Source organism: Stegodyphus dumicola, chromosome 1, assembly GCF_044657685.1.
Source record: "Stegodyphus dumicola isolate Sdum_Otavi_A_Nest chromosome 1, ASM4465768v1".
NCBI classification, from domain to species: domain Eukaryota; kingdom Metazoa; phylum Arthropoda; class Arachnida; order Araneae; family Eresidae; genus Stegodyphus; species Stegodyphus dumicola.
Window position 1 is genome coordinate 188054184 of NC_140768.1, and position 27288 is coordinate 188081471.

Genomic DNA, 27288 nt, shown 5'->3' on the forward strand with positions numbered 1-27288 from the left:
GTTTTAAAGGCAATGAATAAAATAGCCACGATAATTTTTTTAACAAAATAAGTAATAAAATAATCGACAATAAATTATTTCAATAAGATTTTTACGCTTTGATGGTCAAGACAGATTTTTTTCGGCGAGCACTAGGCATTTTTAGCTTTCGCCATTAAAAAGGCTGGAAGCGGTAGTCATTATATTATGGAGGCAGCCAATTAGGTGGCCATTGTTACCTCCTATGAAGGGGTAGACAATTTACATCTATGCCTTCTCCAGGATTCACACCTGGGTCCTTTGGTATCACAATATGCTCCTCTAATTACTATATCAACTTGGTGGCTTAGTCAAAAAAGACTGTCAAGCTATTATCATGGTAACATTGTAAAACTACTTTCCAAAACACTTTTTTAAGTATTTTTAACTGTTCTTTTTATTTAGTCACTAATCTTAAACACCCCCAAAACAACAGATTTGATATATGCAGAAGCAAAGAATACTTTTTAAATTAAAATTTGGGTGCATTGCTGCAAAAACTGGAGATCAGTGAATAGGATATTACATGTATAACCTGCAGCAAAAAACTGCTTGCTGATAAAATTATCTGCCTCTTTGAATTTAGGATAAAACATGTATTAACTTTCAGCAATTAAAAAAAAAACCTGACCAAGGAGATGTTAATTCAGAAGTCAAACAACAAAAATCAGCGTTATACCTACAAAATTTTCACAGGACTAGTTTCGATGGTTTTACCGAACCATCATCTTCAGCTGCAAAACCGCAAATGGCATTTGCGGCTCAAGATGATGGTTCGGTAAAACCATCGAAACTAGTCCTGTGAAAATTTTGTAGGTATAACGCTGATTTTTGTTGTTTGACTTCTGAATTAGTATTTATTCGGCGTGTTATTGTGTCTTAATCAAGGAGATGTTAACAAGTATCATTAAATAAGGCTATTAAAAAAATAATTTGTCCGAAATCTTAAAACAACAAGTATTGATTTAAATTTTAAAAACAAATCTATATTTTAAGTGACAAAGCACAAAAGGTGAATTTGGTCTATGTTTCAGATGAGAAGCACAATTTGCCATATATAGTATATATGCAAAGAAATTGTTACTGAACTTAACTGCAAACACATTTGCCAATTTGTCCAGTTCTTGCCCCATCATAACCACTAAATCATATTTTTGGTTATTTCATGGAAGCCACTGTAATATGTTTCTTTCCTTATTAATATAAATAAAATGAAATAGTTTAAAAAAAAAAAGGATAAGAATTATTTGTTTACACTGCAAAGGAAGAATGATTTTATATTCTGTAAAAAACTGGCTTATACAGTAAAAGCTCAACTAACTATTCAAGTAACCGCAGTATTTTAGAAACTCTTTTCTCCTAGAAATCTCTCATTAAGCAAATGAGAGATTTGTAAAGCCATTATAAAGCATGTACAGTGGGATTTAGTCCCAATAATAGATAAGTGTGGCATCACAACACAATCATAAGATCTTCACCTAGATTTTATGTACACTGAAAAATTCTTGGTAAGACAGTTTAATTGTTGTAAAGAAGGATATAAGTTAACAGCAGTTCAATTTTTTTTTTTTTTTTTTGCCCCTTTCCATTTTCAGAAGATGATTAAAATCTGAGACCTGCCTTCTACAGAATAGCATGCAGTAGAATATTTGCAAACTTATTGGTTCCTGGCATCAAGAAAAATAATACTATGTATGATATATTATGTACTGTGAAAGTAATGAATACTATGTATGACTTGATTCAAAAACATAGATGCAATGATGATGCAACATGTAAAATTATGATAAGTGATTTTACATTTTCTGTGTGCTATACCAATAACTTGTACCTCATCAATATATAAATATATTAAGAAGTATCTGCTCTTATAAACTTTTATTAGAATGATTGGTGCAAGTTTGGCAACATGCTGCAGAAATTTTCAAATTAAGTAACAGAAGAAAAATTGAAAAGTCTCAAAAGGTAGCACATAATGTCAGTAATCACGTAATTTTAGTGACATAATTTCATATGTTCACATGACTTTTAACTTCACTGTAAATTTCATTCCCTAAGTTATTGATTGCAATTCGATTGTTGGTCCTTTTAACTGTATATATTAGTTTCATCCAACATTTTAAAAGAATATTGCTAATTACCCATTGTTTAAGCATTCACTTTTTTTCTTTAATCAATTTTCAGTTAATTTAGGTTTTTATTTTTAAATTAGTTTGTCCATATCCATTGTTAAATGCTTCCTCATGTTTGGATTGTTAGTGCTTTAGTACTAATTTTTTTTTCAGTTGGAAGTTCACTTCTCTAATTAATTATTTTTTGCTTTATTTTAACCGTTTGAGTCCGGCGAAGCGCTATCACACTTCACTTGTCATATGCCAAAAATACGGTGCAGCGCAATAGCGCTTCTTTTGTTTTGTATCGAGAATGCGAAGATGCTGCTGCTGGTTAGTATACTTTACGCAATTATTGAGAGCAGTTGTTTTATAGGAATTGGAAATTGTTTTATTTTTTTTTATCAAGTGCTATACTGATAATTGCGAAATAACCCATGTCAAGTTCTGATTCATTTGAAAGTGACTATGTTATGAGAAGTGATAATGAAGAGTACAGTAATGACCTTGAAAGTGATAGTGGACGTGACATCATCATTTGTTCTAAGAGATTACGAGTTATTAGTGATAGCAGTGATGATGATGAAGTAACTGCAAGTACCTCCGATGACGATATTATTGATGAGTTTTTACTCGTGGATACAATTTTTCTGAACGAATCGAATACTTTTTCTGAAGTACCTGGACCAAAGCATGCCCCTCCTCCTGATGCGAAAGCAATTAAATATAGCAATTATTTTTTTTTTCAATTTTCAATATTTTTTTTTTTTTTTCCATTTTCAATAATTTTTTTTCCATTTTCAATAATTTTTTTTCCATTTTCAATTTTTTTTTTTTTTTTTTCAAGTATATTAACAAACAGCAGCATCTTCACATTCTCGATACAAACGTGCTGCGCCGTATTTTTGGCATACGACAAGTGAAGCGCATGCCGGACTCAAACGGTTAATTGTTAATACATTTCAGTGAATTTTCCATTCTCCCTGGTTGACTTGTTTAACTTCATCAGATTCTGATTACTAATAAAATCCCCATTCGTTCATAGTTAAATTTCTGATGATTAGTAATATTATTAATAAAAAAGAGTTTGCTTTAATTTTTAAGTCATCTCAATTGTTTAGTTCTTAGCAATATAATACTCAGGATAATTAATTTAATTTCTTTCTCTGATTGAGTACCCAATACTGCACTCAGGTCTCATGTTGGTCGTTATCACCATAGAACTGGAGGGGGGGATAAATTTTTAAATTGCCCTTTGCACAAAAGACAAACAACTCGAGTATACATTATTTTTGGTATCAATTTGTGAAACTACATATCTTCCCTACATTAGCAGAATTTTTTAACAGGGAAAAGAAAAAAAAATATGTTAAATAAATATATAAAAGTTGTTCTTTGCACTTAATATAGATTTTGTAACAGAATTTAAAGAAGGAAAAAAGCATTAAGAATGATGTCTTGGAATTTTATAGATACAGTGAGATAGTTATTCTAATTATAAACAGACATTCATTTTTTAACTTTTAAAGTTTTAACTCTGCTTTGCTGAAAGAATATTTATCAGTTCTAATGTCGGTATTGGTCCTTTCCTGGATATTTTCTGTATGATAAGCAGTACCACTCTCACGCCAGATTAGTTTCATTCTAAAATTAATCTAACATTTGAAATAAAATATGTAATAGAACAAACACTCTTTGAAACTAATAAATTTTAGGAAATTTTCATTTTCTGTGGAGGTAATGGTTTTAATGAGCTAAGTAAAATTATGTTCTCAAAAATACAGACCACTTCAGAAGCGGTTGCCTCAAAAAAGTCTACTGAAGTCATATTTCACTGTACTGTAAGATAGCGTATCCAAAGTCATTGAAAAATGAATTTTTCACACCAAATTATTATCTTGTGTTTGATCTGAATAATTAATTTTAATAACACTTTTCTTCATTTTAAAATAAACCAAGCAGTACTTGAACTCAAATAAAATATATTACACACCATATTATCATAATACAATTGTTTAATTTTTTAAACTTTAGGTGGAAAACAAATTAAATGAAAATACATATTTTTTATATTAAAGTTTTTTAAAGAAAATTTAATTTAATAACTCATCACTATCCTGTTCATTTTCTTGGTTCCTTACTCTCATTTCTTTCTTTTTATAAACATCTGAGCTATATATATATATATATATGAATTCATGGGGAGTTTACAAAGTAAACACAGAAGATTTCTTTTTCTTCTAATGACATCTTCATACAAAGTATGGAATCTAGGCATCCCAAACACATTGGATTTGAATGTTTGGTTTTGGTTGAAGCGACTGTTGATAAAAACCTTTCTATATTTTCATTGTTTATTGGCAAAGATTAAGCAAAGCAATCAATCAAACAGGTGAAAACATCAGTGACTAGGGCTGAAAACTGTTTGCACCTGTTCAGTGATCTCAGGATTACCAGATGTCAACTTCTATTTAAGCCTAAATAAATTGTTTACCTTTATTTATTAATCATAAATTAATTTTAGTAGATACATTACTTTAACATGGAAGCGTTTTACAATGTATTAAAAATTTTTAAAGTAAAAAAAAATATTGCAAGGAAATGATGAAGTAGCAAAAATTTTGCAAAATAGCATACACATAAATTTTAGTCACATAGGTTTGTCAAACGCAAAAAATTTGCAAAAAATTGCAAATTTGTTGCGTAGCTGGAAAAAATGCTCTATTGCCATATGTATAAGGTTTATAAAAATCATCAACTATTATGCCTAAAATGAGCCCTTTCCCCAGTTTTACAAAATTTAAATGTAGGTTTTTGATATTTAAGTTATAACAAATAAGGTGATTGTTTTTATAATTTTAGACTATAAATTTCTTTCATTCACCTTTTCTACCATGAATTGTACTTTTTATATGCTCTACTATCTGGAATTTTGATGTAAACGGCATTCAGAATTGAGCTTTTTGGATAATTCAGCTCTTACTGTAATTTCTTCCATATACAGAACAAAAATTCCTCTGCAGTAACTGACAAAGTTGTCCTCTTCTAATTTACAATTACTGCAGCCAAACTACTAATTTATATATCTAAATAAATCTGTAAAGCATGGAAATATTAAATCAGCAACAAATTCATTTATCAACCAGAAAACGTAAAACAATTCCATTACAAAATGAAAGGACGTACTTTTTGCATTAAACAGGGTTCGTAGCCACATTTTAGTTAAAAAAATAAGCACCTATAAGCACTTTTCAAGCACATTTTAAGAAAAAAAATAAGCACCTGTCTAATTACATCATACACAACTGCATAACCTTAAAAATTTGACTTGTAATTTAAAATATGAGAAATGAAATACTTATTAAGAGAGAATAAGCATTACCTCAACCATGGAAAATAATTACTTTTTTTTTTTTTTTTTTTTTTTTTGTTTTGTTTTGTTTTTAATTTTAAATAATAGTTCAATTTACAGAACTAGTTTACAATGAGGGGAAAAAAAACTATGAAGAACTAAACTACGAGGGCTATCCAGAAAGTAGATTACGTTTTGGAATAAAAAAATAAACAAAGTATAGGAAACAAATTTTATTATATACAGATGAAAGCCACACTCAAATACTACTTTTCTACATAGTCACCATACAAATTAAGGCATTTATCGTAGCGATGTACGAGCTTGGAAATTCCTTCGTCGAAAAATTCGGCCGCCTGCGCTTCAACCACTTCGTTACCTCTTCTTGCAGCTGTGCGTCGTCATCAAAACGCTGCATAGCCAGCCACTTCTTCATTGCTGGGAATAGGTGGAAGTCGCTCGGTGCCAGGTCGGGACTGTACGGCGGATGAGGAAACAACTCCCACTTAAAAGATTCAAGAACTTTACGAGTGACATTTGCCGTGTGAGGCCGGGCGTTGTCGTGAATCAACAAGATCTTAGAGCTCAACATTCCTCTGCGCTTGTTTTGAATTGCTCTTCTGAGTTTTGGGAGAGTTTGGCAATACCTTTGAGAGTTTATTGTAGTGCCTCTTTCCAGGAAGTCCACCAAAATTACACCTTTTCTGTCCCAAAAAACAGTCGCCATCATCTTCCTTGCCGACATTGTTTGCATGCATTTCTTGGGTTTTTGGGGAGAACTTGTGTGCCCCCACTGCATTGATTGCAATTTCGTTTCACAGTTCACATGTTTCACCCATGTTTCGTCACCAGTAACGATGCGATCGAGTAAAGAGTCACCATCCTTATGGTAAGCGTCCAAAAAGTTCAACGCTGCAGCCATTCGCTGATTTTTGTGGTCCTCTGTCAAGATTTTTGGAATCCATCTTGCACAAAACTTGTGGTAACCAAGCTTTTCGCTGATGATTTCGTGCAACAAACTTCGCGAAATTTGTGGAAAACTCAAAGAAAGTTCCGTTATTGTGAAATTTCGATTTTCACGGACTTTAGCATCGACTTTTCCGAGAAGTTCGGCGGTCACTATGCTGGGTCTCCCACTTTGATCTTCGTCGTGAACATTGGTTCGGCCATTTTGAAATCTTATGACCCACTGACGCACTCCACCTTCAGTGATAATGTTGTCCCCATACACTTCACGAAGCTGCCGATAGATTTCTATCGGTTTACAGTTTTTTGCAGTCAGAAACCTTATTACTGAGCGCACCTCGCAGCTCGCGGGATTTTCAATTAATGCAGACATTTCAAACCGTCACAGTATCTGAACGGAGCACAGCACGAACCTCTCACTAGCACGGCTAGATGCAGACTGAGCTGCGCAACGCTCTGACCCCAAGATGGCCGCGCTAGCCCCGCCCCTAGCGGACACAGATGGAAACGTAATCTACTTCCTGGATGGCCCTCGTATATTACAAGATTTAATGATGAAATTTCAGTTCAAAATAGAGAAAATAAATAATAATACGGTATATTTATTGTATTCGCTCGGAACCTAATAATAAATACAATTTATTTTTCCACTCATATTGATATTTAAATAATTTAAATCTAAATTCTAAACATTTTCTAAATTTTCATTGTATATCAGTTTTCTCTTAACAGATATTGCAAGCAAAGTAATTTAAGTAAAAAAGAGGAACATTTCTGAAATCAGAAGACAAAAAATTTGCTTCATGCAGTCATCTTTAAGCTTAACTAACCCGCATTGGAAATTAGCGAATATTCAGACAGTCGAGCGTAACTTGAAGGAGCGGAAGGAGGGGTAGACTTTAGCCGCTCTTTAGATTTTTCCACTAAATAAATGCTTTTGGCAATTCAATATGTGCATCATATAAAATAAAGCAACGGAACTAAAAAATATTCTGCTTAGCAAGCACAGTAAAACTCTTTTAAGTGTTCATAAACAAATCTCGGACTGAACATCAAAATTAATTATCTCTGCAAAATATCGCAAACGTTATTGCGCAATACGTGCGCCGTAATTCTTCCCTACCTGATATTACGCAATCGGAATTAACAACTGAAAAAAAAAAAGGGGGGGGAGGTCTGTTGCTTGTTTTGCAGCGAACTGCAACAGTTTCAATATTCAAGATTTTGCGGAGAAAGGGAAGACCTCCTAACCTTCGTACTGTACAATGTATTGTCCAAAAAAATGAAATTATTTTGACTATTCGATTACTTTCCCTTTATTTAAGCCATTCCGAATATTATTCCTTAGAAAGCTAAATCTGTGTTAAAACACAACCATTTTTGAAAGTTTACTATACTTCAGCAGTTACTGCAACTATGTTATTATAAACATTCATACATATGCTCATAATATAAGCATTACGATCATAATAAACACGAATATGAACTGACCAAGCAGAACGAGAATGCAAATTTTTAATATCTTGATAGAAATTCAAACGTGTGTAGTATTTGGGTGGGAGGAAAAGAATGCCAAATGTAGCGGAATTTTCTACTGCTTTCGCAATTCTTTGACCAATAGAACGACGGCACCTGTCTACTCTTCGTGCACACCAAAGGTTATGTTAATGCAGAGAAAGGGGGGAAAGCTATTTCCGGGAGTATGACTCACCATCTGACATTCCATATTAGAAAGAAAAGTTGTTTATTTAGTTTCGGCTTTGGTACGGGGAAAAATAGCGCGTTCATTAAAAAAAAAAAAAAAGCACTAAAAACAAAAAAATAAGGGCTTTAAAGAAAAAGGAAGTACCTATAAGGGCCTTTATATTTTATTTTCAAATATAAGGACTTATAAGCACTTGTAAGGACCGCTAGGAACCCTGTTAAAGAAACTTGTTAAGATAATACCTGTTTGAGATCTACAACACAAAATACATAATTGTTTTATTTAACACAATTTTTTTGGCAATTAAAATTTAGATGTAAATATTACTGGTCATGAATTTAATTCTGTAAGACAGAGTATGTATCTCTTCATATGCACTATAATAATCACACATGCAGAGCATCATTAAGTATAGACAGTACTAATATGAAGATACTCAATATATAGACTGCTCTGAATGGTCACTGCATTTAAATTCAAATGAATATACTTGGGATACGATGGGAAGATGAACTGCTAGCTATCAATCATTTCTACTTAGCTCTTTTGAATAAAACATGTCCTTTAAAAGGAGTGGCTAATAAACCACAAAAATTACTTTATAAGCTCATTTAACAATATCGTACGGATATAGAGTGATTCTAATAATACACATTGATCACCCATTCTAATACCAGTTTTTTACAAGTTTTTTTTAACACAGGAAAAGCAAAAAGCTCACAGCATAAAAATTAAGCAAATTTATCAAATATAATGAACTTTAAATTTATGTGTACCCCTTTAGCACAGTAAAATAAACTTTCAACTTTTAGTTCTAATACATTCCTTAAAAAAATAATTAAATAAATAAATATAAATGGAGATGTATGGGTGGGGAATGATACTCTACCATATACTGAGCTAGGGCAATAAAGGTTGAGAGGCACTTATATAAATGAGTAAATATGGTTCAAAATCAAATAGCATTTTGAACCTACTGCATGTGCCTGCCAAACTGCTGGAAAGAATGCAGATGATACCCCCCCACAACAACAACAACAACAACAACAACAAACTATCACAGACATTTTCAGGGAAGGACTAAAATTTATGCAATTGCTTTTTTAACTTCCAATGAATTCTGTTAAAGCATTATGCTATATCTCACTCACTAAAATCTCCAATTCTACGTGTATTTTTGCATTAATTACAGTTCTAAGGAATGAATTTCTAATTTGGATTATCCATGTTTTCCTACTACCAGAGATATGTGTTCAGATAGAAAAGTCAAGAATCTATTACATATACATCAAAATATTGAAATTTGGACATCAAATATCCAGAATGGCCTAATATCCAAAGTTGAGGGTAACTGGGAAACGTGGGGGAATTATGAATATTTCCCCTTACCTTTTTACTTATTCAAATATTCAGGAACTTGATTTTCCTCTGGACTAACAGAGATTCCTATATGTCACTTTTAAACACCTGATAGCTAGGAATCACACCCTGGCCAGTGACGATATACTGATTAATACTGTGTAGATAATGACTAGGTCCACACTTTTAGCCCTCGAGTGGCTGTGGGTTGAGACAGCAGTAAAGCACCATGGCATATTTATTTGGGGTGAGATGTTGCTCATATTTGTTTTCTTTTGCTGATATAGCAGCAGGAAAGGGAGAAAATTAGATTCCAAAGTCAATATATCAAATTGCATTTCTCATTAACTTTCTAATTCAGTTTAGTTTATTACTTTTTCCAGGCTATTTTTTTTTACAGCTAGCGTATCAAGTTAAATTTTGGATTTAAAACCATGCTAAAGTGAAATCTGTAGCTTGATTTTAAATCCAAAACTTAAACTTGATAAGCTAGCTGTAATAAAAATAGCCTGGAAAAAGTAATAAACTAAACTGAATTAGAAAGTTAATGAGAAATGCATTTTAAATCCAGATAATACAGCTACTGATAGAGAAGAAAGTGATAAAGAGGTTGTTGAGAACAATGTTTTTGACTGACAAGATATTAAGACAAGGCATTTTCAAGATTTAAACAACAGAACAAGAACTTTTGTTTAAAAATTAAAGATAGAGCATTAGCCAAGAAAAAAAGTTTAAACTAGTTATACTGAAAGAAATGTTTAATAAAATAAATTAATAAGCACTGTGCTTTTTGTTTGTAATTGTTGATTAAGGTCATAAAAATGCTTCATTATTTCAGAAATAATAACTATTTCATATTTCTGATTTTATAATTTCCATACCTCATCTTATTAAATTTAAACTCATGACGCAGGGTTCGTAGCCACAGTTTAGTTAAAAAAAAATAAGCACCTATAAGCACTTTTCAAGCATATTTTAAGGAAAAAATAAGCACCTCTCTAATTACATTATATACAACTGCATAACCTTAAAAGAAAAATTAGACTTGTAATTTAAAATATGAGCAATGCAATATTTATTAAGAGAATGAGCACTGAAATTTAAATTCAAAATATAGAAAATAAATAATAAGAAGCCATATTAATTGTATTTGTTTGGCACTTAATAATAAATACAATTTATTTTCCCACTCATATTAATGTTTAAATAATTTAACTTAAATCAAAATTCTGAACATTTTATAAATATTCATTGCATAACAGTTTTCTCTTAACATATATTACAAGCAAAGTAAATTAAGTAAAAAAGATCCACATTTCTGAAATCAGAAGACGGGAAATTGCTTCATGCAGTCATCATTTAACAGTAAAAGCTTAACTAATCCGCATACTTGGAAATTGCTGAGTATTCTGAATAGTAACTGGAAAAAGAGGAGTGTGGGAGATTGTAGCCGTTCTTTAGATTTCTCGGCTAAATAAATGATTTTGACATTTCGATATGTGCATCATATAAAAATAGACCAACGGAACTGAGAAATATTCTGCTTAGAAAGCACAGTAAGACTCTTTTAAGTGTTCATAAACAAATCTCGGACTAAACATCAAAATTAATTATCTCCGCAAAATACCGCAAACGTTATTGCGCAATACGTGCGGCGTAATTCTTCCACATGTGATATTACGCAATCAGAATCAACAGCTGCCCGTATTCGAAGAATAAAGAACTAAATAAAGGAACAGAAAGAGACTTACTGATCCGGGGTGTTTCCGATTCTAATTTTCAACAGACTGCGTTAAATTTCCAGAATAGAATCAATCTTGGCTTAGGCTAGGTAGACCACAAAAACTTTTAGTCCTATTCAATCCAGATTGGACATTGACAAAAAAAAAAAAAAAGACCGCTGTTTCAATATTAAAGATTTTGCGGAGAAAGGGGAGAACCTCCCAACCTCCAAACTGTATAATGTATTGGAAAAAAAATTTTTTTTTGAGTATTCGATTACTTTCCTTTTATTTAAGCCATTCCGAAAATTATTCCTTAGAAAGCTAATCTGTGTAAAGACACACTGGAATTTTCTACCGTTTTCGCAATTCTTTGACCAATAGAACGACGTGCACCTGTCTATACTCTCTCGGGCATCATAGGTTACGTTAATGCAGAGAAAAGGGGGGAAAGCAATTTCCGGGAGTATGATTCACCATCTGACGTTCCATATAAGGAAGAAAAGTTGTTTATTTAGTTTCGGCTTTGGTACGGGGAAAAATGCGCGTTCATTAAAAACAAGCACTAAAAGTAAAAAATAAGCACTAAAAAGAAACAAATACGGGCTTTAAAGAAAACGTAAGCACCTATAAGGGCCTTTATATTTTATTTTCAAATATAAGGACTTATAAGCACTTGTAAGGACCGCTACGAACCCTGTGACCTAAAATATGAAATCATCAAAGTCCCAAAGATTCCTGATATCAGACTTTGTACTATAACAGTTAATTATAAAAAAAGCACTGCTAAAAAATTATTTGTATATGAAACAACCACAATAAGAATGTATGTTTAATGTTCATATTTTTATATTTTGCTCCAAAAATATCTGTAGGTTTATTTTATTATACAAACCAATTAAAATATTTATAAATAGCAGGATATTGCTTTATTGTTTTCTAAAAGAACTAAAGAACTGTTTAAAAAAAGCAATTAAAATGAAAGAACCAACAAGCCAAAGCTTTAGCTCATTAATTAATTATATGATGGATTTAAAATAAATTTTAAAATATTATATAAATAAAAATAAAATAAGCATTAAACTGATATTTTGAACTAAAGGATAATAAAGTTACATGAAAACAGAAGAAACTAATTTCTCAGCATTAACCTACCACAATCTCGTTCATCACTGCCATCTCTACAATCATATTGTCTATTGCACCGCAGATTACTTTCAATGCACTGGCCATCCTGGCATCTGAATTCATCTGGTTGACAAGCTTTCGGTTCTGGGGAGGCAAAGCACATGCAGTGACATAAGCATTAAACTTAGGATGCTAATTGTTACATTAGCTATGCTAACAGAAGTCATAACAGAAACAAATAGTAGGCATTGCAGCAAATAAACATAAATAAACAAAAACTAAAAATTTAAAAAATCTGGAACAAAAAGTTGAAAAAGTTGTTAATTATTTACCTTTGTATGGTTTTTAAGAAATGTCATTAAATACAGTTTTTTAAAAAAATAAAATCCTCAACATCTTAAATCAACTAGTATTGATTTAAATAAGCAAAATCTATGCATAAGATTTAAAAACACTAAAGGAAAACTATTAATATCTTTATGCTGATACAATAACATATAATGCATAAACAGGCAGCGAGTCTTGCATCATTGTAACTACTAAATCATGCATTTTATTTTTATTCATGAAAGCATTTCCCTTAAACTCGTCATTCTTTTATGTATTTCAGTTTGATTCATGAAATCATTTCCCTTACCCTAGACATTCCTTCTCTTACTAATACAAATGAAATAAACTGATAATATTACCAAAAAAAAGATAGAAAAATTACTCATTGTACATGCAAAGGAAAAAGAACTGCTCCATATTCTATGAAAAACTAGTTCATATTCATCTTAATACAGAGAACAAAAAATCTGCATTAACTGACAGAGTTATTCTTTTCTAATTTATAATTACTGCAGCCATTCTGCCGATAAAATGAATAATAATAATTAAATCTACAAAACATGGCAATATTAACTGAATAATGAATTCATTTATTAGGCAAAAAGTTTAAAGCTGTATCTATAAAAAAGTCTAATTTCATTACAAAATGAGAGGACAATCTTTTTTCTTGCATTAAAGAGCTTGTAGTAGTTATGATAATGTCAATTTGCAAGGCATAACACATGATTCACAGCTGTTTTATTAACCATGAGTTTTTTCTAATTTAAATTTAGAAAAAAATATTACAGCTACTAAATTTAATTCATTTAACTAGAGGATGTATCTCTTTAAATGAAGACTAATAATTATTCATGTAAAGCACCACTAATTATAGATAGGAAATAGGGTGAAGATATGCAATATATGAATTGCTTTGCATGGTCGCTATCAAGGTTGTGGAGTCGGTAGGAAAAATGACCAACTTCGACTTCTTGAATTTTAATGACTCCGACTCCCTCATATATATATATATATATATATATATATATATATATATAAATGTGTCTGTGTGTGTGTGTGTAAACATATATACATGGATTACAGCTTATTCTTTAATACAAAAGAAGTAATAGATGCTACAGAAAAAAATTGATGGCATAGCAAATTATTTATAACAATTAGCATTTATTATGAAATAGGAAAACTGGCATTAGTTATTTATAAGAAACAGTATAACTTCAGCAAGATCTTTGTTGGAGGGCCATAGAATACGATTTGATAAACTTCAGAGCTGAAAAGGTCTTTCCACACTGATTTGAGTAGGAGGAAGACCTATTACTGTTAGGGCTACTTCTTCCAACTTTTCAGGATAGATTTTTATAAGTTCTAAAAGAGGTATCTTGCAAGTGCAGTCATATTTCTCTATTTCTTTGAAGGCCGTGTAGAAATCTTGTTTGTATTTTTTCATTTTTATATCTAGAGGCTCTTGGTTCTTTATTTTCATTCGTTTTGCCTTAGCCTTTTCAATATTATCCAAAAAATATTTCTTAAAATCTAATTCATCACTAGAAGAGTCAGAGTTGGATGATAGAGACTCAACTGCAGTTTCTGCAGTTTGACTGTCTTGATTCGAATTCTCCAATTGTTCTGAGAATAATTTCATTCTTAATGAAAGTTCAGAGTTTTTTTTTATCATTTATTTATTCTTTGCCTTTTTAATTTGTTTGTCATCCAAGAAAATTCGGTGTTTCGGATCTCCATACATTGAAATCAGCAAAATCTCATTTTCTAGCAAACTAGTTTCTCTTTTCTTTATTGGAGAAACGATTCCTTCTGCAATAAACCCTCCATTTCAGAAAGAACAAACATCCCATTCTTCCATTCTCGCCTCCTGTCAATTCTTCTGATTGCAGCTTTGTTGTGGCTATATACGGTGTAGGAAGAAGAGTTTCCAATTCTGCAAGATCATTCCACAGTGTTTCTGTTAGGGAAACATTAGAATTATCTACTTTTTCTAAAAAAGTTCTCAATTTTAAAAGCTCTTTATCATCAAATATGTACTTCCTTATCACATTGCTTGATAAAATAATTGCTCCTTTTCCTGCTCGCTTCCTAAGAATGGCATCAATTTTAGGAGTTCTTGCTGCTATTGCTGCTTACATAAATTTACCAGTGAGATTTGTCACTAAATGAATCAGTTTAATTGCTAATGGCAAATATCACATTCATCCTTATATTTATTTATGAACATGTCAATAAAATAGAAAATAACTATTTATTAATGTATACAGTTTGTAAATAAAAATAATAACTCAGCTTAATTTTTTTCAATTCATTTTAATTTCATTTCAAATTCAAACTGTCCAACAAAAACTGGAGTCTGAGTCAACCTGTTTTTAGCAACTCCAGCTCCGACTCCTTTTAGCCCAAATTCTGCCCGACTCTGATTCCGACTCCAACTCCACAGCCCTGGTCACTATACTTAAATTCAAATGAATGTACTGGGGAAATGATGGTAGGATTAACTGCTAGTGAGCAATCATTTTTACTTAGTTCTTTTAAATTAAAAATGCTCATCAAAAGTAATGGATAATAAATCACAAGAGTTACTTGATAATCTCATTTAACAATGCCATACAGATATAGTATGATTATAAAAATGCATGCTGATCATGCATTCAACATGGAAATATTTGTACTTCTGAGTTTTTTCTAATATCAAACTTCTAATTCATTCATGTAAAACTGGCTGCTGAGCACACATTTATACACCTGGATGATTATTCTGAGAATGAACATGCTTTTCTTTCACTACCTTTTATCATTATTCATAAATTTACATCCACTTTTTTCTTCTTTTCAAGGAAAAATAACTTTTTTTTTTTTTTTTTTTTTTTTTTGTTGTTGTTGTTCTATTACACTAGTTCAAACATTTTAAGGATTCAGACCTTCGAGGGTATAACATGGGCTAAAACGTGATTTGCATTTCCTCAGAATCAACTGTCAGCAATGCCAGATGCAGGCGTCACACTTTAAAGTGTGCTTCACAGAAATGGACCATACCTTAACAAGAGCAAGATGAGCAACACCCCCCTCCCCCACCAACTTTGATTTGCAGCAAGGTTACTACTTTTGCCAAATGCCTCAATCTGCCACTATTTTTGGCTCAATGCTACCACTTGGTAGGACTTCAAACCTTTGCCTAGGCACCTGCTTTTTCATCCCAAAACAAATGCAGCCCACATACTTATCTGTATCTTGTAATTCAACTTTTAACTTTAAATTTAACTTTTGTGCTGTTTGTAAACTTTACCTTAAAATTTTTAATTAATTCTTAAATATAAATCTAATATATTTAATTTAATCTTTCAATTTTTAATTTAATTGCCTCTTATTCACTGCCTAGTGAAATTTTCCTTTAATCCTAAATTTGCCCTCAGCACTTAACTTTTAAAGTTATAGTCAGCTTTCTGAAATCACAGTACCAGCAGAATCATGAACTGCCAATAGCCTCCCCATAATTCTTTACATTCTGGTTCGCAGCTTTTGATGCTCATTTTCATAGCAGTCTTGCATGTGTAATCTTGGTGTGTGCCTTTGCCATCCTCATTTGACTTTCAACTACTGCTCAGATGCCTTGACATAGGGGACAATTGCTCCTTTTATGCAGGCTCGCTTGGAATCGTTCTAATCTACAGGCGACCCTTTATCTGTTTCTTTGTTAAACATGTAATGGCCTTCTTGTTACTCTTTAGCCAATGCATCTTTTCTTAACTTCAATTTTTCATTTTTATGATATGGAGGTAATTATGATTTTGTTACAAAAGTGCTCCTTAAACAAAATGCCTCAGTCCTAATATTTTTGCAGAAAATATACTAATAATTATATATCTAATGGTATGATAATTAAGTTTTATATACACATAATTAAATTAAATAGATTGCAAATTTAATCATAGTTTAGGGAAAAAAAAAAAAAAGATGGATCTACTTCTCAAAGTAAGATTTTTTAAGATTAATAAATCAATCAGATATTTTAATAGAAATGTTATCAAATTAAAAAGAATACTGGGACCATCTGGTTAGCAAATTAAAAGAAAATTGTGACCATCTGTTTCTAAACATTTTAGCTTTCACTATATCACGCATCATCTTTTTATACTTTGTAACTGTTTAAAATCATTCTTTGCTATTCAGCACCATCTTTTTCCTTAGTAACACTTGCTTTTGCAGCATACAGCTATATTTAGATTCATTTTGCTAGAAGAATACTTAGTATTTAACTATTTTTTATGATACTGAAATAGATAACTATTTTGTATTAGATAGATGCAGCAAATAAAAATATTGATAATGTCACAAAAGTATCTCATAGCCACTAAAACGGAAAGATTATAATTTTTTATTTATGCTAATGCAGATCACCTTTTATTTTCTAATTTTCTACACAAACAACCTTTCAAGTGACAATTACGAGGGCTATCCAGAAAGTAGATTACGTTTTGGAATAAAAAAATAAACAAAGTATAGGAAATAAATTTTATTATATACAGATGAAAGCCACACTCAAATACTACTTTTCTACATAGTCACCATACAAATTAAGGCATTTATCGTAGCGATGTACGAGCTTGGAAATTCCTTCGTCGAAAAATTTGGCCGCCTGCGCCTTCAACCACTTCGTTACCTCTTCTTGCAGCTGTGCGTCGTCATCAAAACGCTGCATAGCCAGCCACTTCTTCATTGCTGGGAATAGGTGGAAGTCGCTCGGTGCCAGGTCGGGACTGTACAGCGGATGAGGAAACAACTCCCACTTAAAAGATTCAAGAACTTTACGAGTGACATTTGCCGTGTGGGGCCGGGCGTTGTCGTGAATCAACAAGATCTTAGAGCTCAACATTCCTCTGCGCTTGTTTTGAATTGCTCTCTGAGTTTTTGGAGAGTTTGGCAATACGTTTGAGAGTTTATTGTAGTGCCTCTTTCCAGGAAGTCCACCAAAATTACACCTTTTCTGTCCCAAAAAACAGTCGCCATCATCTTCCTTGCCGACATTGTTTGCATGCATTTCTTGGGTTTTTGGGGAGAACTTGTGTGCCCCCACTGCATTGATTGCAATTTCGTTTCACAGTTCACATGTTTCACCCATGTTTCGTCACCAGTAACGATGCGATCGAGTAAAGAGTCACCATCCTTATGGTAAGCGTCCAAAAAGTTCAACGCTGCAGCCATTCGCTGATTTTTGTGGTCCTCTGTCAAGATTTTTGGAATCCATCTTGCACAAAACTTGTGGTAACCAAGCTTTTCGCTGATGATTTCATGCAACAAACTTCGCGAAATTTGTGGAAAACTCAAAGAAAGTTCCGTTATTGTGAAATTTCGATTTTCACGGACTTTAGCATCGACTTTTTCGAGAAGTTCGGCGGTCACTATGCTGGGTCTCCCACTTCGATCTTCGTCGTGAACATTGGTTCGGCCATTTTGAAATCTTATGACCCACTGACGCACTCCACCTTCAGTGATAATGTTGTCCCCATACATTTCATGAAGCTGCCGATAGATTTCTATCGGTTTACAGTTTTTTGCAGTCAGAAACCTTATTACTGAGCGCACCTCGCAGCTCGCAGGATTTTCAATTAACGCAGACATTTCAAACCGTCACAGTATCTGAACGGAGCACAGCACGAACCTCTCACTAGCACGGCTAGATGCAGAATGAGCTGCGCAACGCTCTGACCCCAAGATGGCCGCGCTAGCCCCGCCCCTAGCGGACACAGACGGAAACGTAATCTACTTCCTGGATGGCCCTCGTAAATACGATAGAAATTGACAAAGAATTATTTTTCTCAAATAATTTAATTAGATTGTAGAGTCATTAGGTTATTTTGAAGCAAGAGGCATGAAAAATTAGCAGTGCCCTCGCTGAGACTTAAACCTTGGACCTCTTGAATACCCATCAAGTATGCTTCAAATTACAACACAAAGGCAGGTGCAAATGAGAGAGAAAATGCCTATACTCCCTCTTTTAAAGGGCAACTGGGGATAAGGGGACCAAAGTATCAAATGCTGATGGTGACGAATTATCGATCACCACTTTTTAGTTCGGGTGCTACTGTAGAGTCATTAGGTTATTTTGAAGCAGGAGACATGAAAAATTAGCAATGCCCTCGCTGGGACTCGAATCCTGGACCTCTCGAATATGCATCAAGTATGCTTCCAATTTATACCACGGAGGCATACAAAAACAAGACAGAAAATGCCTTATAACATATGTAATAACTCTTTTATAAAATTATGTTTACTTAACTAATCCTCTTAACTAAAAAAATTATTTTCTATTAATAATTTAACTGACTAAACCTTTTTACCCAGTAAAGAAATTTTATCACAACATCAGCTAAGATTTTATATCAGTATTTTACACTGATCAATATAATTTTATCTAAGAGCTATCTCATAACTTTTGCTCAAATTAAATTTTTACAAACTTTTAAATTACATCTTTGACATACATGACATCAATTGTTTTGCTTTTTTTAATAGGCTCATTATTTCTAGTTTTATTTCAATGGTTGTGCATGCATTTTTCCACTTATACAGTGAAATACAGAAATTTTACAGCCTTCAGTGAATTTCCCCCCCCTCCCTATGCAATACTCTATAGTTGAAGTAGTATAAACAAATTACATATGTAGGCATATGAGGTACATAGAGGTTCAAATAATGCAACTATTTTTAAGTATATGAACACTAAATTGAAATATTTTACTTAAATTAATTGAGTGACACTTCAAAAGGAATGCTTTTGAAAAAATGTTTAAAAAAATTAAAACATCTATGGGCCAAAAGATCCCATGTGCTATCCATGCCCACCCCTATGGATAAAAAAGCAAATCTAATTTACCAGTCAAAAATAATTTACCAGTCAATTAATTGAGTGACACTTCAAGAGGAATGCTTTTGAAAAAATGTTTAAAAAAATTTAAACATCTACGGGCCAAAAGATCCCATGTACTATCCATGCCCACTCCTAAGGATAAAAAAGCAAATCTAATTTACCAGTCAAAAATTAGGTGTGAAGAAAACATATTATAATGCATACAATGATGTAAAATACTTTGTTTTAAATAAATATGTTAATATTTTTGCAATTGGGCAGAATTTCATACATGAATTAGATACACTTTATAATCTGGTTCCTCTCACAAATTTATTTGGTCATCAAATTTATCAAAAAAAAAAAGTTTTTCATGGTCCACATGTTTATTTGATTCAGAATTAATATTTTAAAATGTATGTTATAGATAAAATTTAGCAGTTTAATGGCCTGAAATTATATGAACTCATAGCCAAAATTATACAAAATAAGCAAAATTAACTTAAAATATGCATAAAACATATATAATTAGCATACATGCAAAAAAAAAAAAAAAAAAAAGTAATATAACTGAAAATGTTCAGCAAATTGCCATACCACATGTAAACTCATCAGTGCCATCCCTGCAATCATACTTTCGATCACACCTCAGATTACTGGCAATGCACTGGCCATCATTACATCTGAACTCATCTGCCTCACAAGCCTTAGGCTCTAAAATATGTTTAAATGACAAAATTCCTTTAGGCATCTCTTCATATAAAGCAAGATGTAGTGAAAAGGATATGAATGTTGCAAATATTTATAATTACACTTAAAAAGTCAAAACTATATGCATTTGCACATTTATGAGACTTAACACATCTTAAGTGGGAAACAACTAAACTAATTTTGTACAAGTTGTTATTAAATTGTGGGAGATGAAAAATGTTTCCTATGAATTATCAGTGGAATTTTTTATCACAAAATGATTTTTCTTTACAGTAAACTTGAATTTTATACAATAAGTTCCTAAAAAGAAGAACGAGCTTACCGATGATTATTTTAGAGGTGATAAAATTATACCACATCCGAGGATTTTTTCCTGATAAAGAATTACAAGCTGTTCTCATTCAAACCCAGATTCAGATAATTCTGGTTTTAAAGAAGAATGGCTGTCAGTAGACAATCCATCAATCTTGAAAGCATTTCTAAACCTCTCAGGAATAAATACAGAAAACATTCCGGACAGTGTACAGCATATAGTGTATATGCTATACTAAAAAATCAGAATTATTACAAAAAGCTTTATGGAAAAGGTAAAGATGAGGCAGTAAAACTGCATCAATCTATTGCTGGCCAGTCATAGCCCCAGCTGTAAGCACATATAGGGGCATGCGTCATTGATTATCATGCCAACACATATTGTGCGTCTCAGATATTGGTTCCTTTCCTAGATATTTTTTGAATGATAGGCAGTATCATTCTCAGACCAGATCAGTTGGCATCTACAAACATATGGCAGACTGCAGTTACTTTCACCTGAGAATACTGCACAAGCATGGCCCTGTTTACCGCAACTATGATGCTCATGACACGGTTGCAGACAGATTTTGGTATGGTATTCTCGGACAATAGAACACACACAAGAGATCAATGGTGTGTAGTTCTTCTTCAAGCATCTGGTTACAGTTTTCCAGAATATTCACTGATCTGTAGCAGCAAGAAACTTATTCACCACCAGCTGAACAGAGATGTACTGGTTTCATTTTGCTGATAGGGCAAAATATCTATCTCTTGCAAGCATTCATCAACACTATATACCATCAACATTTGGTATTAGAAAAAAGCAACAAAGTACGATATTCCAGGGAGACTTTTCAAGGACATGAGACAACATACATTAGAAGAACTTATCACAGGAGCTAGCAAAAAGTACTTTGCGACAACTGTGTGTGCTCTGTCATAAAAATATGCAGTGTAACACAGTATATGTGTAAATTTTGCTATGCACCCTCACACAAAGGAAAGTGCTTTGACAGATATCCCGCTTTAAAACATTAAATGTATTGTTATTAAGAAAGTTTTTTTTTTTTTTTTTTTATAATCTTTTAACAGACAATGATTTTACCATTAGTAATTCAGCACACTAATTTAAAAAAATGCCCATTATTGCTGAGAATTTGGTGAAAAAATACCCGCTTAAGATATTTTAAGACATGCATACAGCTGCAGATAAGAACACAAATATGCCATGCATTACAGTACACCGAGCTAAATCTGTTATTTTTTATTTGCATAATTTTTTTTTTTCTTTATAGAATATAAAAATAACTGTTGGCACCTGAGAAATGAAATAATGTTATACTGTACTATAATAAAATATGTACAGTGTCGAAAAGTAAGTTTACAAGGTTATTATTTCAATAGTAAAATTTATTTTTATATAGACAGTATATTCCATAATAATTAATTAAGTTTTCTATACAATTATGACAAATATAATTTATTAAAACAAAGAACATATTTTCAATGCCCGTCTTATAAAATATAGTGCTTTAGAAGTTGATTCACTGTGTCACCACTGTTATGATATTCTTATCACTTTAAACATGTCACCAAAAGATGTTCCTTGAGAACTGAAAAGAAGTGAAATCAATTTATGCCAGTGGACTATATTCAAAGTCTCTTATATTGCCTATAGTTTCTGAATTGAAACAGCTGAGTGTTGATGAATATCATTATAGAGGATTAAACAAACTTACAATGTAAGCTGATAAAAAAATGGTTGCTGTAACTTGGAATCGGAGAAAGCAAATCAATACACAGTATGACACGGGAAAGGTTACCTTATGAATTAGCATCAGACACTCTCCTAATATGCTGCTTACAAAAGGTAAGTTAACCCTCCTTGATAATTTTTTTAAATGCAAGTCCGCTTCAAATTCAGGAACTTTTCTAATGCTGTCAGATGAAAACTTTTACCACTTGCATTTAGTCTTTGATTAGGTGATGCCTTTTCCAGTTTTCTTAGCTTTCCTAGTCAAGGGTGTTTGCTTGTTTGGGAAACTAAAGCAAATCCCACAATGGCCATCTGTCTACAAATTAGGTATACCTTCACAGAAGTTCTCTAGAACAAACTAGCTTATATTCACATTACATATGCCATGTAGCTAAATGCCCATGCAGCCAGTCAATTTACCAGGATTGTAATCTGATTGATTAATTTTATTTAGATTATCAGTAATCAAGAAGATTATTTATCTTTTTTGCCACTAGTAGGTACAATAGTCAAGTGTGTACCTTGGATGGCCACAGTTTTTGTAAGGCAGAGGAGTAAGATGTCAAAACAGCAGTGATTCAAGCATTAGGATGCTACATTTTATAAGATGGGTATCAAAAATCCTGTTTTAAACTTAGACAAACTTAAACAAATCTTAGACAAATACTTCTATTGTCACAGCACTTGTACAGAAAAATAAGGGATAGAACACAATGTTCTATGCATAATTTTTCTTGATGCAATAACTCTTACAAATTTTTCTTTGGGATGTCCTTTTTAGCATTGTCATCACAGAACTAGTATTAATAGCTTTACAATTACTTTTTTACGTGTGTTAACTCAAAAAAATGAAAGACCTCATAATCAATACTGATAAAAATAAGTTGTATTAGCAAAAAAGTTCACAATAAATTTACAAGCATAAAATTAACAATATAAGAAAAAAGGCATTTCAGCATAGGTATGGTAATATAAAGGCAGATGGCCGCATTTTTTTCTTCAGCTTTCTCTGAAAGAAAAGCAAGTTGAATGCTATATGAAATAAATATATCAGTAATTAAAGTCATAAACATTCTGTATAAGTTCAATAACTATTGGATGAAATACATCGAGTTTATCCTATACTTTAATTCACTTTAACCAATATTTCCACACCATTCACACCCTAAATAATTAATAATGATTCTGATACTCAGATTTGTAGACTACCATAAATTGTGAATATATCATGGTTATAATGATGCTAGTAGTGCCATACTTACTTATCTAGCAGAAAATTGGAATAGACATCATCTGTCAGATGTATCGAGTTTTAACAAATGTTTTCTGCCACTGCAAATAATATTTGTGCAAACAGTTCACATTTGGCGTGTTTAACCCTTAATTACACAGGTGGCGCACAGAGTGCTACAGTTCTTGAAAACCTTTTCGCGAATTCTAAGAAAATCACATGACTAGCACCTGCTCCCAACCTAACCTTTGTCCATTTATTCATTTCAGAAAAGGAAGCCATAAAATGTTGAAGGTCACAGTTTCTAGGGTTTAATTTCAGGATTATTTTCGACAAGTCTCTCGTGGTGCACAAAGTGCTACATTTGTGTAACAATGTAAGTATTTGTTTTAACACTTCGTAGTTTGTTTTTTAATTTTTGCATGATTAGAAAGTAATATTATCGTTCATAATACTTTAGAATTATTTAATTTGTCAATCTTTCAGATTACTTACTAATATACAAAAAATAAGCTGACTTTCTTATATTTCAGGTTTTCAAGAAGAAAAAATATAGTTCACCGTGATGATTATGCAAGACTTCTTCAAGAGTTATCAGATGAAGAATTAAGCAAATATAATGTACATTGTAAAAATGTACACTGTAAAAATTTCACTTATAAAAATTACATTAAACAAATAGACTATATTTGTATAAATTGTTATAATCAGAAAAATAATGGAGAATATGATATGTCCAAATTAAAAAATATCTGCAACTTTTTTTTTTTTTAATTAAGTCTATTTTATTCCAGAATTTTCCTTAAATTGCATATAAGATATTATTTTATACATTATGCAGATCAAATTGATACAATTACATTTTTATTTCATTGCTTAGCATACATTATTTATTTAAATATTTTATTTACTAAATAATATTACAAAAGATGCCTTTATGACTGAAATATTAACTGGCGCATTTTATGCACGAACTGTGTAACTACGTAACTTTCCCCACCTGTGTAACAAAGGGTTAATCATATTTTGTCGAACTATTTTTGGGATTTGAAAGAAAGAGACTTGCTTTAGAACACTTTGTTGTGAAATTTGTAAAAAAAAAATATTGTTATCATTAAGTACAAGGTGTCTGAAATGACCTACAGCAGCCATACCATTCAAGTCATCACCCTTTGTGATTTTGGTGGTGTCAAGTTGGAGCTCATTGCAAAATGGAGAAGAGATCTGATCTGTTCTGTTCTCAAATGAGAGCCTTTTATGCCTTGGTGAAAGTAATGGTCATATGTTGGTTAGAAGGAGGCCAAGAGAACTCTTGGAACTCTTGTCTGCAGCATAACAGCATAAACACATTGTATCTACACCAGAGCTTATGGTGTTGAGAGCAATTTCCTATGACATCAAGAGAACTCTTTTTGTCATCCCACTAATCTTTACAGCAAATTTGCACATCAGACCGGTGACTGCACCAGTTTTGCTGCTGTTCTTAAGCAATATTCCAATGGCAATTTCCAACAGGATATCATTCTTCCATTGAGCATGTGCGGGACATGACTAGGTGAAAAATCCAGTGTCAACCACAACCAGTATGGACTGCTGCTGATTTAACAACCAAGTGACGAAAGTATAGAACTGTACCCCACAAAATGACATACAACACTTACATGACACAATGCATGCATGCACACATGCTTACTTCAAAATTATACTGACTATAGTGGTTATTAATGGATCGCCATTCAAAATTTGACATGCTCTTCTTGCACATATTTTAACCTATGACCTTGAAACATTAATCAAGTAAATATGTTACCCAGAAAAAATGCTTTGCCTACATTACATTTCTCTAAACTATTTTCTTCTTGGTGTTAAGATTTCATTTTCCATCAATGACTCTACATATATGTCATATTTTTAATGCATAGCCGTGGTGGCTGAGTGGCAAGACAAACAGTTGAAGAAGACACAAATGAATTTTGAAGAAGTCCCAAGCTTTATTTTCACACATATAAAACCATCTTAGTAGATACTTATCCAATTATAATGACTTACAATAATTTCTTGTATACACAGATTAACAGGGTAATTTTAGAATAAGAGAAAGACGGGCAGAGTAGCAAAGTGTTGATAGCGTGGCTGGAGTTAGGAAAAGACTGATGTAGTTTATTGTACCAAGAGTATTTATACTAAATAGATGCAATTGTAGAGACAAGCTATGATTAGTTAATTTTAGTTACCCTTTTCAACCTGTGTTATATAACATGGAAAGAGCTCGAATTTAGGAGAACAGATGAATTTAGGGACACAGCACCAAATCTAGAATAGTTAATTTTGAGGTCGCCAATTACTCTTAGTATAAAGTCCAAAGTCTAGAATGATCAAATATTCAAACCAGTACCATTTTTTTTTCCCTCCAAAATTTAAGACTGGAGCATATAATACTCCAATCCATTCCAGAAAAGCAGTGTGCATAGTAAAAGCAGTTTTTCTCTTGACTAAGACTGAGGTTTCTGAATGTCACTTTCAAACACCTGCTGGCTAAGGAAATCATTCTGTGGTAAATGACAGCTCACTGGAATTAGCTGCCATCATACTTCCAGCCCTTGAGTAACTGTGGAGGTGCAGGGTTAATATTTTTTCTATATGACCTAAACAATAACTGAAGGCCTAAGATATATTTATTTGAAGTTATTACTACTGATTTTCTTTTTGGGTATAACAGAGGGGAGAAAGGAAGAATTAGATATGGAAGAAATTAAGAATTAAGTTCTGTTAATACAGCAAATTATACTCTTCCTTAACTAATTTGATACAGCTGATTATATTCACAAGCTATTATTATTACAATCTTATCAGAACTAGAGTTTGAATTCTTGATTATAATGAAAAGACCTTCTAATTCTTGAGTTATATCACAATCTGCAAAGTGAAAGCATATTTCTGTTTGGTACTTGTCTTCTATAGCAGCCTTGATGGCAGAAATTGGCATTGGCACAATTCAAACTTAAGAAAGCAAGATTACAAAATTAGGTAAAACAGCAACTTTGTTATGGCATATATTATGAATGCTATAAAAGGCAAAATTTTCTAATTAATGGAATTGTGAAGAAATGCAGAGAACTGATAATAAGTAAAGATGATATACCAGCTTTCCATTGTGAAAACAATGTCAACTAACAGACTGCAAAATCTGCACTATGGATTTAAATTCAGAAAATATCACTACTGATCATGATGAAAATGACTAAAAGATTTTTGAGAATGAAAAGATCTTAATTGACAGTGAGTGTGTACACATGTTTGTACAACGTACCACAAAGAAATAACTTTTTTCTTCCTTAAATCTTCATTTACTGGCAATTCATTTTTGAGTATGTACAAAACTGTCATAAACAAAAATTAATTCAGTTGTTGATATTACATTCTAAATATGGATTCAGCTCCTCAACATTTTCATATATATGTGCAAGTGCATTTTTTTCCAGCATTGCAGATGAAAATAACAACCTGCTCACACTACTTTCCAGTTCTTATAAAATGTGATTTCTTCAACACTGTCAAAGATTCATTTATGAGCCATCAATGCCCACATACATTCAAGAATTTTGTTATCAGAAAATGCATGAACTGTAGGGTGTTGTTTAAAAGGATTTTAAATATGATGGGGTTTTTCTCAATACTTTTAATCCAATCATTAAATAGATTAAACAGAACTGTAGCTACAGTCATTCAATTCGCAAGCTTTTTAAATGTCTT

General features: G+C 32.2%; 1 protein-coding gene across 27 annotated transcripts in view; it reads right to left on the minus strand.

The window, feature by feature from the left end:
- The window catches only part of trol (terribly reduced optic lobes), a 743500-nt gene that overhangs the window by 293293 nt on the left and 422919 nt on the right, over positions 1-27288 (minus strand). For 18 of the 27 annotated variants that reach the window (XM_085823887.1, XM_085823877.1, XM_085823911.1 and 15 more), the window contains 2 exons: positions 20141-20257; positions 12388-12504 (listed from right to left, as the gene is read on the minus strand). The exons of 5 other annotated variants lie outside the window; for them this stretch is intronic. In XM_085823887.1, coding sequence (XP_085680013.1) covers positions 12388-12504; positions 20141-20257 — 234 coding nt within the window. The remainder of the gene's footprint in view (positions 1-12387; positions 12505-20140; positions 20258-27288) is intronic. 4 more of the 27 variants (XM_085823935.1, XM_085823889.1, XM_085823931.1 and 1 more) reach the window with 2 other exon arrangements.